This window comes from Athene cunicularia, assembly GCF_003259725.1.
Source record: "Athene cunicularia isolate RWA chromosome 3 unlocalized genomic scaffold, athCun1 chr3_part1, whole genome shotgun sequence".
Classification (NCBI taxonomy): domain Eukaryota; kingdom Metazoa; phylum Chordata; class Aves; order Strigiformes; family Strigidae; genus Athene; species Athene cunicularia.
The window spans coordinates 89705390-89720436 of record NW_020799097.1 but is presented as its reverse complement, the minus strand read 5'-3'; the positions used below and the strand labels follow the sequence as shown (position 1 = coordinate 89720436).

At 35.7% G+C, this 15047-nt stretch overlaps 1 protein-coding gene across 1 annotated transcript in view; it reads right to left on the bottom strand.

The window, feature by feature from the left end:
• BIRC6 (baculoviral IAP repeat containing 6) overlaps positions 1 to 15047 on the bottom strand; it is a 172866-nt gene that overhangs the window by 76366 nt on the left and 81453 nt on the right. Inside the window, exons 47-56 of the mRNA XM_026844602.1 lie at positions 14614 to 14789; positions 13929 to 14025; positions 13545 to 13739; positions 11477 to 11677; positions 10561 to 10840; positions 8117 to 8373; positions 6871 to 6979; positions 6166 to 6387; positions 2427 to 3207; positions 1386 to 1529 (exon numbers count right to left, since the gene is read on the bottom strand). Coding sequence (XP_026700403.1) covers positions 1386 to 1529; positions 2427 to 3207; positions 6166 to 6387; positions 6871 to 6979; positions 8117 to 8373; positions 10561 to 10840; positions 11477 to 11677; positions 13545 to 13739; positions 13929 to 14025; positions 14614 to 14789 — 2462 coding nt within the window. The remainder of the gene's footprint in view (positions 1 to 1385; positions 1530 to 2426; positions 3208 to 6165; positions 6388 to 6870; positions 6980 to 8116; positions 8374 to 10560; positions 10841 to 11476; positions 11678 to 13544; positions 13740 to 13928; positions 14026 to 14613; positions 14790 to 15047) is intronic.

The window sequence follows — 15047 nt, the reverse complement described above, 5'->3', positions numbered from 1 at the left end:
TGCTCTGACTTCGGGATAAAGTTTATTCTAGACTTAGTGTCTCCTTTTTGCTGTCATGATGGATAGCTAATTTACTAGTAGTTAAAACATTTCAAATATTTTGTCATAACATATTTTAGTCTGAACTGTTTGCATTTTGTATCATTCTTTGCTTGCAATACTTTTTCACAGACTTTTCTGCAACGTGAGTGCTACTTATCCACTTGCTCGTATCATCAGGAGAACTTTTACTATTATTCACATACAGGACCAATTTATTGTTGGGCAATATTCAATAAAAGAATTAATCCTTGATGAAAATCAGAATTCAGCTTCTAAAATACAGTTTTGATAAGAACTTAAGAGATAAAAATGGTGATCCAGTCTTCGAAAGGTTATGTTGTTGGATATACCAGAAGTATATGCTACATATCCACACTATTTTAGAGTTTCGCTTCGGATGTTAGAGGAGAAATCGTAAGAACAGAGAGACTGTTTTCTGGTGATTTTAAGAGAAGAAACTGAATTATCTGACAACTTGTTTTCAAGATATTTTTTCTGCTTTTACCTATCTAGAACAGTCTGTAAAAATCTGTTGCATGTAAAACAAATTAACGTTACCAATGGCCATAGTAACAATTAATCTCAGCCAGGTTAAAATGAAATATTTAAATGTTTGTTCTAAAACTGGATTTGTTCCTTCAATCTGATCCAGTTTCCCTGTCATATATCTCATGTAGTACTTTAGTTCTGAGATGTACTAAGAACAGTAGAAACCAAACCAGAAAAAATATTTTCCTTATATAGGAGTACCAGATCTTTTAATAATTTGTTTTCCCTGTATTTCTTTATTCACAGCCTTTAATGGAGAGCATAGCACTTGAGTCATTAATTGTAATTCTGTGTTCTGGTGAAAGATGTGGAAGTATAAAAGCATATATCTGCTTTATAAATTAATGCAAGTGTTTGTCACTCAAGAATTTATTTGTTGTGTTTTGGCTAATGCTGAAGGATCTCTGCCAATTTCGAAGGATCAAAACTGACTATTTCTTAACAAAACTGATAATGAAGTACTGCTGGAAGGACTGGAACTTGTATCTATATTTGCTGCTAATGTGTAAGAATAGTATTAAAAATGCTTTTATAAGATAGATTTCAGTTGTCAATTCTTTCAGAAGCAGTCTATTTTCAATAAGACGGCTTTGTCTTCCAACAGTGCCTTAAATTTTCTTTTAAAATGTGGAGTTACAATTTACCAAACACATTCTTCCCAAAATTCCATGATGCCTACAGTAGGAAAAGCTGCCATCTGACATTTTGAAGTTGAATATATGTTTGGTTTTTTGGATTTTTTTTTTTTTAAGCTAAATTTATTCCATGTTCAATGGAATATCAAAAAGTCTTACTGGACATGGGGACTGAAGAAACAAAGTCACTTTCTCATCCTCTAGCATTAGCTGCAAAAAAAGCCGCCTAATAAATCCTGAAATATTTCCAGAGGTTGGGAGGTTCCCACGCTGAGGAGAGGACTGGAACAATTCACAGAGAACCTGGGAATGCAAAATGACATCAGATTTAAAATATTTCTATAATTTAGGTCTCTACAATATACTCTATGCTGGCATAATAGGCATTGCCTAAGATCTACCTCCCAGTTATCATTCAAACCAGATCAGAAATGAGCACCACTGAAGAAAATACCAGGAGCAAATAAGGTTTTTTTATAAAAAAAGTTCAAAACACTGACTACAGCATCAATTTTTAAATACACACGCTACACAAAAAGATAAAAAACTAAAGCATTGAGAAATACAGCTTTCAAAAATTTCCCACAGCATAATGCAGTATTACAACCAGCCAATGACAGAGAACTGCACTGAATTTTTTCCGAAGTCTACGTGTTCCTAGGGCATTGTCAGTCTTACTGTTGAAAAATATTTTTTAAATATTACTTTTATTCAGCTAGGTCTGCAAGGATAACAAATGTAAGGAAAATAGCTGAATTTACACTAGAATGACAGAAGAAAAGCCATATTCAGTGATAGTCCGTATTTCCCTGGTAGCAGATGGCACACGGTATGTGGTTGCGCAAGCAAATTTACCAGGAAATCTCCTTAAGTTACTAATATGACAGATGTGTATGAAGCTTGATTTTCAAATTCCATTTCAGAAGAGTTTAGACCTAGCCAATTAAATATAGTATTTTGGATTTCGGTCTAGAGTTTATTCCTCTAAGCCAAGAGGAATACAAATCTATACATATAGGACTAGATGGCCATGCAAAACCATTTTTATGCTTTCAAAGTCTAACTAACCAGCTAACAACTTTTACACAAAACTTTTTCAATCAATGACAGCTTACAAAAAAAGGTTATTTTAAAGAATTTGAAAGTTGGCTGTGGTTATTAATAAAGAAATTCAAAGGTGTTTTTTTTTCTCTCTCTCACCTGTGCCATAAGTCTCTGGTTATTAGGATGGCAAGAGATGCACTGTAGGAAGAAAGCAACTGTTGCATTTTCAATTGCTGTCCGCTGCTGAGTGGTCAACCCTGTTGTTACAGTTGAAGAAAGCAAGCTCGATCTTGCAGTGGTCTGTTGTGCTGTCACATTGTGTCCTCCAGAAGTAGCACCAGAATGGCACAACAGAAATAAAAGTGCTGTCCACAATGGATTGACTTCAGAGCCACCCAACCAATCTTTCATCATGTGGCTGTTGCCAACTTCTGTCAAAAACCTGAGAACAGGAGCAACCAGGTCTGCCGTGATAGGCATTTTATTAAAGTGCTGTGGAACATGATGCCTCCTGAGCCTGTCCTGGGTGATATCCACTGATTGTGCAGTGCAGTCAGAGCTAGAAGTATGGTTAAAGCAAAAACTAGCAAGACTTCTTACAAGCAATGAAGGCAAACCTGAGTCCAGTAATTGCTTGATAGCTTCAGGAGACTGAGATGAGGCAGCAAGAGTAGCCAGATGAGACTCTGTAAGTGCAAGAGGGGCTTGTGCGTTTTTAGAATCATCTGTTAAAGACGAACTAAGGTCCTGCTTTTTGCTGTCATCAGTCATGGACAGTCTATGTTGACACTGCATTGGAGGAGGAGTGATACCCATCCATCCCATGAGTAAGGAAAAATAATTTGGGTGGATGTGGCACATTGAGCAAAGCAAACTATCAACAGCTTTCTTCAAAACCATGTTGCAGGGAAGAGACATGGACCAGTTAAACAGTGACCTGTAGAAGACAGAAAACCATGTCAACTCAGTTTGCCAGACATACTCCCTTTTCTTCATTGGTTCATCTTTCCATATTTATGATTACCTATTGTAGAAGCTGTTGTAAAACACACTGCTAAGTCTGAAAGCCTCCTTTGGATCACAAAAATATCAGAAGGACATTTATTACCAAAAAGCCATTCCTCAACTGTAGGTTTAAATTTCTTTCATCATACTGCATCTAAAACAGATATTATAGAAGCCAACTTTTCTGGCATGCTGCACATGAAAGACAGCATTTCAGTCTTTTGATAGTTGTCACATAATTTATGCATTTTTGAGCCAACTCCAACTTCTTCATGCTTTCAACTCTCCAAGCTGCAGCTACCAGGATCACACACATTCATTTACATAGAGGCCTCTTAATCCTTTGTAAGAACTGAAAGTATTCTAACATGTTTCAAAAAATTTTTAAAATTTGCTTTATTAGAGTTCTATGATGTTGCAAAAAAATGAAAACAGCAACGATCTTGTTGGTTTAATGACGTTGCCCTCGCTATCCTTACCCAACCTGAACTTAGGATACAAGATCATAACAGAATTATTTTTCAGAGATACTAAAATCCCACCTATTTTTGAATTTACTTCCATCCAAATACTATCTGCTTGAATGCTAATCCAAGGCGAAAGCTTGAATGCAAAAGCTAATTTAGTTTAAATTTCAGAAGTGGTATTTGTACAATAGTGAAATCATCATTTCTTCATATGGACTTGTTCAGAGCAGCTGAAGTATTAAATATTCCCAAACCCACAGCTGCACTCACAGTACATTCACACCATACCTAAGTTACATTATCTTAACCTTTACATATAAAGGTGAACACACTCTTCATGCCACTTCAATGTTAGGTCTTTAAATAAGTTTGGATGTATCATCATGTATCACATTTAAAGACAAGGATTGTTTTTTCCCTCTTGTGGATGGAAGTGTTATTCTATGTTTAGTCTAAGGGACTCTACGAGTCTAGGACAACATGGGTCTAACCAAAAGTTATCACCAGTCTAGTGAATGGTGGATTAAAACCCTGTCCAAAATAAAGCATCTTAGTGACCAAATGACCCATAACTTTGGGAAGATAGTCACAATTTCCCAAAGTCCACATATCATAAAGGTACACTTAAACTCTTCTCCAACCATATATTCACACAATCCTTCCACCAAAATTTTCTGGGTAAATTAATGCTCTATGAAAAAAAGATTATTTTACATATAGATATTAAAAAATAACTAAGAAATAAATTAGTATCCATTGGCCAAAGAAATATTGAAATGGAAAATGGGAATGATAGGAATGCATGTCCAAGAAAAAAGTGAAATATCACATGAAGGAGAAATCAGGAGTTATAGCTAGAATCAATGAAAATGTTTCAAAATTTAAGAGGATGAAAAATGTACATGAGAAGTTATTTTTATTAGAAGAATTATTTACCCATAGAAGTCTGACAAGAATTCTTCTATATTTGTTGAAAATATATTTTACAATTTTCATCAGATGTTGGCTGATATGAATTGGTTTTATTTGGCAGGAGGTAGAGGAAAAGGGCTGTATTGCAACATGCTTACTCAGACTACGTACAATAGTTTTATTAGTTTTCCTGCATTTTGTCCTGTGATGAAAACAACATAATCCAAAACACGGGAATTCAGTTGTGAAACCCTCTTCTATATTTGTATAAATCTAAATGGGCTATCCATTTCAGGAAGTCTATTTTTATTAGAGTTGTTCTTCCTTTTCAAATGTTAAAACTCTTTAAATGTGTCCTGAAAATGTATTTCTGTTAAAATGTAGGGCTGAAAGGACTAACTGACCTGCAATTTAAAATCCTTAAATTGATTCCCAAAATGAACAAGCTCATTTTGAATTAACAGTTCTTTATATGACAGTATCACTGAAGTGTCTTTGGAAAAGGTCTAGCTTGTAGTCATGTATCTAAAGACCATCATGTTGCACATACACAAGAGCTCCACATGCTTGTACCAGTACCCGTAACTTGGACATTTCCCAGTGTTTGAATGGTTGACTATGCCTAAAGGAGACAGCAAGGTAGTAGAAAGATAGGAATGCTTCCTAAGGGCAAAAAGAAAGTTATGTGCTATAAAAGTTCCTTTCATTAACTGGAATTGTATCCAGTGGTACAAATGAAAGACACTTTACTAAATATAGGAATTTAACAGCTGTATTTCTGTAATACACATGAAACAAAGTTATGTGGCTTCTCTTTTTTGTTTTGTTTAAACGGAAGAGATGGTTAAGCAACATGAATTAGGAATGTTAGCTCATATATTTTCAATCTGGAGTCACTACAAGCAGACATTTGGTGGTTAGAGTGAACTTTTGTTCAGAATCCAGTAACATCCAGAAGATTCATAGTTCAAGATTTTGTGCTTTGCTTCTTTCAAATAAGACTGGCTGGAAAAGAAGTGGTGACTCCACAGAACCAATCCCCTCCTCCCCTAGTTCTTAGCTATCAGCTATAGATATTGGATGACATGAATAATTAAATAATGCTTACATAACAGGATCCTAATGAAGATCATGATTTATAGGTACTATGAAAATTAACACAGACACCCGATTTCAACAATAACAGCTCAGTTATTCATTAAAAAACCACAAAGAAAAACATGCAACAGTTTATCTTTCACAAATGTGCAAGTATATACATGGATTTGCTGTTTTGTTTTGGATTTTTTTTTAAAACTCAATTATACCTTGAGTATGTGATGTGCCCTTTTGTGTTTAGAACTACAAAACTACCTGTTTAGATATCTTTAAGTATTCACTCTATCAATTAGCGTCACGGATGACAATTTCCACTACAATTTCACAATGTATGCACTTCAAGTCATATCATTTCAGTAAACAAAATAACTCAGTTATAAAAAGTACGTGATGCAAAATTTTGCTTTACTTACTCAAAGAGCTCTCTGTCCAACAATGCTGGTAAATCATACTCAACAAGCAATTCATAGCTATGCCACAAAATTGCTGCTACGCAATGCAAATGGGAAGGAGATGGCATCAAAAGACCATACTCTCTTGCTGAGCTATTTGGACAAATGTAGCTCACCCAGCCACTTTTTTTCATAGCTGCAACTCTTGCAGAATCGCTGACCCATTTCAGCAATGCTTGAATTCTGGAAGGCAAGATGATGTAGTACATTATAAAGGGTCAAAGAAACACTCAAAACCAAATAACCTTGCTGTCCTTTTAGATCTGATTTCTATATTTATTTCTTCCTTTGAAGAAAAGTTCAAGAGTGAGCTCAAACTCTGTTTTCTCAAGACTCAGATCACTAACAGGGAAAAAAATAATTAAAACCACTTATCTTGGACAGCCAAATGTAAGCTTTCTTTCTACAGAGAAAACATAGCAGGTGTCTGAGTATTTGAGAGAAAAGTCAGCTGAACAACAGAAGTTTTATTACATTTATAAGAGCAAAAAAAGAGGGACAGCATTCTCTTCAAAGGATGCAAAGAGCTAGGATGGATTTCTGCACTGTCAGGCTATCTCATAACAATCAGATTTCAAAAAGTCTTGTTTTGTGCAGTAGTATCAAGCCACTATTTAGCAGATTATTTTTGTGTACACTTCCACATAACAACCCAAATAACATTACCTATCTTTTGTTCCGGGGTCTTGAGTTGTTCCAAGCTGATAAAGAATGTCTATTGTGGAGTCAGAAGAGAGACCGTTTAATCTTCCAAACAGTAAAGGGCTATTCAGATCTTGTTGCATTAAAAAAAAAAAAAACAAACAACAAAAAAAACACAAAGGGAAGGGGAAATAATAGAAGTACTTACATGTGTATTTTTAAAAGTACCAATGAAATTATTATAGAATTGCAATATTAACACTGAATTAAGAATTGCCATTAACCTAAGGATGCAATTCTTATACACACCACTATCTCGGAGCTCTGCATTTTGTATGTTTAGCGTTCAGCCTTACTATGAAAGGAAACATCATTGCAACATTTATCAGTTACAGCATTTAAAGGTTTAACTAGTAGGATTTTCTTCAATATATTCCAAAAAGATTTAATTAACTCCAGCAGAACTGTCAAACTGCATGCTTCACACAAATGAACATTTATTTCAAAATGTCAGCTTATTTACCTTCAATTTCCATCAATGGAACTAAGGCTGAAGATTTCCTCAGATTATTTCCTATTCATCTTTTCCTCACCATGTTAATTTCCTGCCTTGTAGGTAACTACTCTCTTATTTAACAGCACTCCAGCAAAAGACAGTAGGCTAGACTGAAACATTAACTCATGGCAAAAGTAGTCATGGAAGCATTTTGAATAGTCTTTTCTGTTAGTATCAGCAACAGGAAAAATATGAATTCAGTTTTGTTTCATTTAAAAGGCACAAAACAGCAAAGCAAACTGGTATTGAATAATAAATACAAAACCCCCAGTGCATTAACAAAAGAGTAACTGAAAAATTTCACTGTGGGACATAGATTAGCTGTTCAAATATCTTGATTATGTACCTACACTTGTAAATGTTTTCAATGCTTAGTGCTATTCAGAATTTATATTGTCCTACAGACTATTACTGCCCAAATACTGCTGCCTTTTCTTTACTCATGGATGCTCTTTACTTTGAAACATCTGGACATATAGTATCTATAGTAAGGCGCACTTAGAATATACTCCATGTCCTACTCTTGTGTCTTCAAAATATGCACCTAATTATCCAATATACAGAGATTGTGATACTGAGAAGCATAACAAAGCACAATGGCAAGTTCTGGCAACCCAGATTCAGAATCAGAAAGTAACGTGAATATACTATGTTTGTACATTTATACAAGCAATGTTTTTAAGCAACAACTGTAAAGAAAAACATTGCACTCACCTGCAGGATCGCTCCCTGATGCTGAGCAGTTTCTTAGAAGAATGTCAATCAGTTTTAGACCTATTCTGGTGGATTGAAGTCCGATTTTTACAAGCACGGCCTCAATGTTTGGAGAATGCATACCACAGTACGGTGACATTAGTAAAGCAGCACATGTCTGCAACAGATTAGCAGTGGGTGCTGCAGCACTAGCCATCATTCCTTCTAAATCACTTATATGAGTGAGGCAGTGGTGTAATAATCTTAACCATCCAATACTGAAAAGGAAAACATAAAAATGAGCTAATCTATCATTTTCTTATTATGTTTTTTTTAATCTATAACATAACTACCTGTATTAGATTCTAAGACAAGTACTGCAGAAAACTGCTGTGACATGATTGGACATCATCTGAGAAAAGCAAATTAAAATGACTGAATTTAAGACCACAGTGTAATATACATTAGTAATGCTGTTGTAATCATTGATTTAAGGTTGCAAGAAAGGCAGGGTTTGTTGGTAAGAAGAGTTAAGAGCCTGCAAGCTCTATTACTATATTTTCTCAAGACTTCTGGATTCACATACATCTTTCTTCCAACAGGGCCAACCTATTTGGGGGGAAGTGGAGAAGGTGTTTATACAGGGGGAAGGTATCAAGAAACATGTGGGATTCTTCGGTTTTGGGGTGGGGTTTTTTGTGTTTTGTGGGTGTGTGTTTGACCTTAAAAAGAGCTTGTCAAAACATAAACATGAAACAGCACACTGCCTCACCTAGGCACCAATGGATTTATTCATATTTAAGGTCAAGATTCTGCCATAGTTGTTGGCAATAAAATTATACACCTGCACAGCCTCCCTGTCATTACAAACTTTTACAATCATACACATCTACAATAAATTAGTGAACTTTAGTTAGATTTAAAAAGCACCCAAAGTGCAGAAATTAAAAATTTCAGCCACATTTCCCTGTGTCTCATTCTTTAACAATAGCATTCCATATTTCTTTCAATCATAAATGTTGAAAAGTAAACCTACTGTAATTGAATCAATTTGGAAGCACATTAATTAGACTATATTTATAAAAATATACTACAATGCCGCTTAGCATTATGAATGAGATGGCAATCAAAGTTGCATGTGAAATAAATGGCATCATTTCACTGACAGGTTCTAACAGGTTAATTTGTTTTCACAGCTAACATTATCTCCCATAGTTTGAAAAAAGACAAACTTGCATATAGACCTTAAATGAAGTTTACAATTTTACTTTAGGAATAATTTACTCCTAAATATTTATCATTTTAGGAAACACCAAGTTTTGTGTTATGTCTAAAACAAAATTATATACAAGTGTACTGAATATATCATATTACTGCCATTACTTTATTGAGATACTTACAAAACTAAGCTGCAAGACACAGTAAAACATTTCAAGACATGAAGAACGTACACGCCCCTTCTTTCTTTAGATACTTATTTTTGTGCAACTTTAAGTTAACTTTTTCTAAAGTACAAATACAGCAATAATATAATTTGGCTATAAAAATTTGTTTCACTGCTATTTAAGATCAAAGACCAATTTCAGTTACACAGTTTTTATCAAACATAGAATGAACAGTACTCATGTTCTCTCAAAATTTTTCCCAGCAGAACAACAAAGGTTTTTAAAACCTTCCCATGCTCTCAAATTTATAAACATTAAGGTTCAAAGATTAAACCTTTCAAAATAGTGAATTTTTACAATTTAGTAAGCTAAATTTCAGAACTAGGAAATCTTAAAAATTTATCCATTAAATGAAATTAAAAGTTGGAAAACTTGAACACTTCTTTTTTTAAAAAATCCTTAAGGGTTTATTTATTTTTGTTTAAAAAACGAGTAAGAAAGTCAAGATGCCACCTAACCAAATAAAAGCTTAAGAAAACCTGCTGATATGCCAGAATCATAACAACATTCAGTTCCTATTTCTCAAATGTCTGCAAACAGAAATATTAGACATGACTTGCACAAAACATCCCACTGTTCTATTTCTATTCCTGCTCCAATACTTATGTAATTCCGTTGACTTCAGCAGGGATAAGAAATATGTTGCTATTTCAGGTTTTTTTGACAACTGTCTACCCATTAAAACCATGGAACGCAACTCTAAATGCTTTCCTGTGCTTTGCATTCTTTCACCATTGCAGAGATGAAACATCTCCTTTTACAGAAGCAGATTAAGAATGCTATTAAAAAAGTGAGAAACAGTGCTTATATATTTACCTCCTCTGGAAAAAAAAAAAAAAGCAGGCAAGTTTTCTAAGATATTTGAAACAGATTTTGTAAATATTAAAATTCAACTACAAAAACCAGGTAGTTGTGAATAGTTTGCTACTGAAACGTCACTCACAAGCAAAAAAAAAAAAAAAAATCCCACTCCATGAACTGTCACAAACATGCCTCTGTCCATTGATACAAGAAGCTTACCTTGTTTTAGAGACCTGATCCTCAGAGGGAAGGAATGGATTATTGACGGTTGCAGATGAGGTGTTTCCAAAGGCTGTGAGGCCTAACAGTTTGATCTGAGAGAGGCCTAGTGTGCTGGCATCCCGAGGACGATGGAGACGAAGGCAGACAGCTGAGGCAACTTCAGCTTTTACAAGCTGGATTTTTATGTAGGTGAGACCACTTGTGATCACAGGAGTTGACAAAGGTAACATATTGACACCATCTGCGCTTATTTCAACAGACACTGATGATGGGCAAGCTACAGAGTAAGATAAGAAGGTTTAATACTATTTAAAAATCTGTACTGGTTTCAATTTTAAGTATTAAACACATATCCCTGGTAAAGATACAGAACAAAATGACTGAAATGATCTTAGGCAAACATTACTCCAGCTGCAGTTCTGTAATATTTGACCTGTGCAATGGTATACGTTAAAATGCATAAGCATTTTGATACATGGCGTATACAGTTTATTTCAAAGACTTGAGATGAAGAAAAATCCTGTCAGTGTAAATGTCATATTTCACTAGCAGGGCTACCACAGTAAGAGCTGAAAAATCTCATGCTTTATTCCAACTACCATAACAAAACTATTTTGTCTGAAGACCCCTGAACAGTATCACATTCTCACTAGGAAGTTTTGAGAAGTTTGACAAGGTTTTTGAGCATATTTAACATTAATGCCACAAGACATGTACTAAGCTAGAAGAAATCAAGCAAAGGCAGGGCCTTCCATTCTCAAGGAAAGCAGAATTATCAAGCTTTTCAACTTATTTTACAGGCAATTCTTCAAACCTGTAAGCTTTAGTTCCTCTGATATGTACACTTTGTATTGTTTCTAAACTCTACCCTTCAAATTTTCAAACCGGCATCCATGTCAGTGAATCTACTTACTTGCCAGAGAGGCCAGGTGAGGCTGGATGTGGATCTCCTTGAGCAGCACGGCCGCGGGAAGGTGAATCGTGAGGTCACACCAAGCTTCCTCAGGTAAAAATATATAGGACCATGCAGCAGACCGAGCTCGTCTGTGGGGAGGAGTAGCCTGCAACAGCACTTCAGCAGGTTGGGCAGTGGGACTGCTTGAGGTGATTGAACCTTCAAAACCAGCACCATTTACATTGATTATTAATGCTTATTAATAAACCCCAGATTAATTTACAACCTGAACTGTGGAAAAGGCTTTTTATTCCTATCTCACCTGTTTTGGTTTATTGGTAACATCCCACATGTAATAATGACAACTGCCAAGATAGTTTTCTTTTACTCAGACTGTTTTACATAGGCTGTTTACATATCCACATGCATATGCATGTGCTTGAAAATCTGCTAGGGGACACTTGCTACCAAAATCCTGAACTTCCTATCAAGAGCGCCTTACAAAAACAAACCAACCAAACAGGTGCAGGTTGAAAGCATGCTTAGAACTTGAATTCAGTTAATTCACAGTATATATAATGAAGGCTTTAAAGGTTTAAATGTTACAATGATAACATAAATGACTTAATAGTCAAAGTCTGCAAACCTTTAAAAAGGGTTGTTTCACATGAAAACTTTTTTCTAAAAGAGACACTAGAATTAAAAAAATATTGATCACCGCAGCTGCTTATTTTTCTAATCTTAATGTGAGTTAAGAATGTAGTAGGAAAATACAGGTTATGTCTTTTTTAGCAAGTAGTGTGGCACAACAAGACCAGACTTGTGCTGTTCAAACTACAGGTACTTGCAGCATTTTACTTTAAAGTAACTCTAGCCTGGCCCCATGACTGAATACTTAGAAGCAGCTGGAGGTGAATTCCTGGACACATTTTGATAGACTTTCACCCCAAATTAATGGAGTTAGTCTCTCAAAGAACACTACATGATGGGAATCAGAGTGTAGTTAGTGAGAACACCCAGAGGTTAATTTCAACAACACACTCCTGACTGAAAGTAAGATATTAAGATAGATGCACACATAGCAGAACACCAAGAACTGCAGCACTTTGCAAGTCGGGAGATAAGGCATGCAAGAATCCACCACCATATATGCTTAGGATTTTTACTACTTAAAGTAATCAAATACCAACATTTGCAGGATTCTCAAAATTTACTGTTTAGGAATTTGTGAAGAGCAAGGTACAGGATTTCTAACAGACCTGTATTCTGCCAAATAAACCTTTTTTTTTCCTGTCATTATTTTTGATACTCTTCAATGACAGGACTGAATGGATTTCTTTCTTGTTTGACAACTTCTCCAGAAATTTTAAAAATAATCATTTCTTTTTCCCCTCTTGACAGTAAGATACACTGTATGAATACATTCATGGGTTATGGTAAGCTACTGGGCATCAACAGAAAACAGTGAAACACCTGTAGTGAAAAGAAGCCTTTGTAAGATAGCAGAGTACATCTACATTTTTAAACACGTGCATTTTAATTAATTGGCAGCCATTGTATTGATCCCAAAACAGCACTTCAATTCTAACAAACATTCATGCAGGCAATGCTGGAGCCATTAGGTGCAGGTGTGAGAGCAGCATCAGCAATATCAGCCCTATGCTCCAGCTTCTTCTGCTTTATTTGACCCAGTCTGGGGTTATTCTTTGTCATCCAACTTTGCTATGCCTCTGTAACAGCTCCATCAAGCCTAATGTGCCTTAAGTAAAGTCAAGTGAGTCTTAGTGTATCTGTGGCAGATGGTGGGCTGGAACTGGGTACTTCTTGCCCTACTGGAGGAGGAAGGGGCCCACCTTGATGCATGACTACATCAGATACACATCACTCCCTTTCCTTCTTTCCCCTATCCACACAAGGTCTGCAGAGATGGGACTAACCTCCCCCAACACCTTGAAACAGTAAACCCTCTGTTTAGATTTAATAGTATAGCAACATTTGACACTATCACAATATTTTTTGTTAAGAACTTGATAAAGATTCAAATGACCAGTGGATATTAATGTAGGAGAAAGGAAGTATTACTTACCCAAAGGTGCAAAATTGTGTATTCCTTCTGCATTATCAGGCTCAGAAGCTAGCACTCTAGCTTTCAAACTGCTATCTGTTGCTTTGGTGGGACCAGAATCAAGAAATTTCATAATAGTCGAAACCATACTTCTTGCTGTGTTAACAATAGCTCTTGTGCTCGTTACCATGTTGTTACAAATAAGCTGAACACCACCTGTGTAAAATGGAGGGGGGGGCAGGGGGAAACCAACACTATTCAGAACCATGCAATAAATTCTAAGCAAGCAAAGGCTTATTTAGTAAATTTGCTCCTCCAGACACATATCTGTACTCCTTCTTTAAGTGCCAAAAATATCTACAATAAACCTTTTAGCTGATACAGCTAAAGAAAAGACATTGTTACCCATATCATGGAAAGCCTTCAGTGCCTCACTTGTATCCAACACTCGTAAAATGAACCAGAGCAGTGGCTCAGATAACTGACAAGTGGCAAGAGACCCCTAGAAGAAACACAGAAGAAATTATGTATTTCCAGTTAAGAAGTACATGGTTTCATACAAAAGTGGTATGACAGAAATAATTATGACTACTGTTAGCTTCCCCTTTTAGTAGGCAAAAATTCCAGGGAGGAAATGCCACCACAGTTGACCTCTCTGCCAAAAAATAGCAATCTCATATTCCACATGGTTCACTTATGTAGGAGAAGCCTTTGTGTTAAGGAAAAGATCAAACTACTGGGGTAAGCAGCTGAAGGGAAATAAGAATATTGAGCATTAAAAAACCCCACTAATACGAACACAATAAATGTGTTTCCCACCTGCACATAATAAAATATTCAGTCTATCTTCGAGCTTTTAGCCAGAAACATTTATGGGAATGTTAAAGTGTCAGTACAGAAAATCTCTCTCTCCTCCTACCATGGACAACAAAGAGAGGCTTCCTAACTTCAACACGAAAGTGAAGCGGGGTTGGAAAAATGTTAACATTTCCTTTACATAGAAGTAGCTCAGTTTTCTGAGCTTATTATAGGTTACAGTATCAACTAACCTATAACTCCCTTGAAGCACAGCAGACCTAAGGGAGCTTACCTGTCTTCCCATGTACCCACAGGCCATGTAGGTAAGAATTGGCTGCAGCATCACTTGCACCGTTGATGCTTTTTTACTAAGCGTTGTCAGGATAGTGAACAACCCATCTCCAACTGATATTGCATCTAAGCCACCATGAAAGTTTTCATGTTTAGTGAGATGTAAGCCACTTGCACCTTAGCAGAAATAGAAACAGTTCAAAGGTCAGAAACCAAGTCCTAACAAACCACTACAGCACATAAGAGAACTCAGGGATATTTAAATTTCCTTTGAATTAAATGTTCGCATGGATTTTACAAACTATAAATGGGCTAATTTTCAGGATCATATAAATTATTATTGGTGCTCTCAAATACATGCTACCTTCTTTACGGTATAATATGAAAGCTTGACCCAGGAAGTCAGGGAATTTAAATCCAATTTTAGATATGACC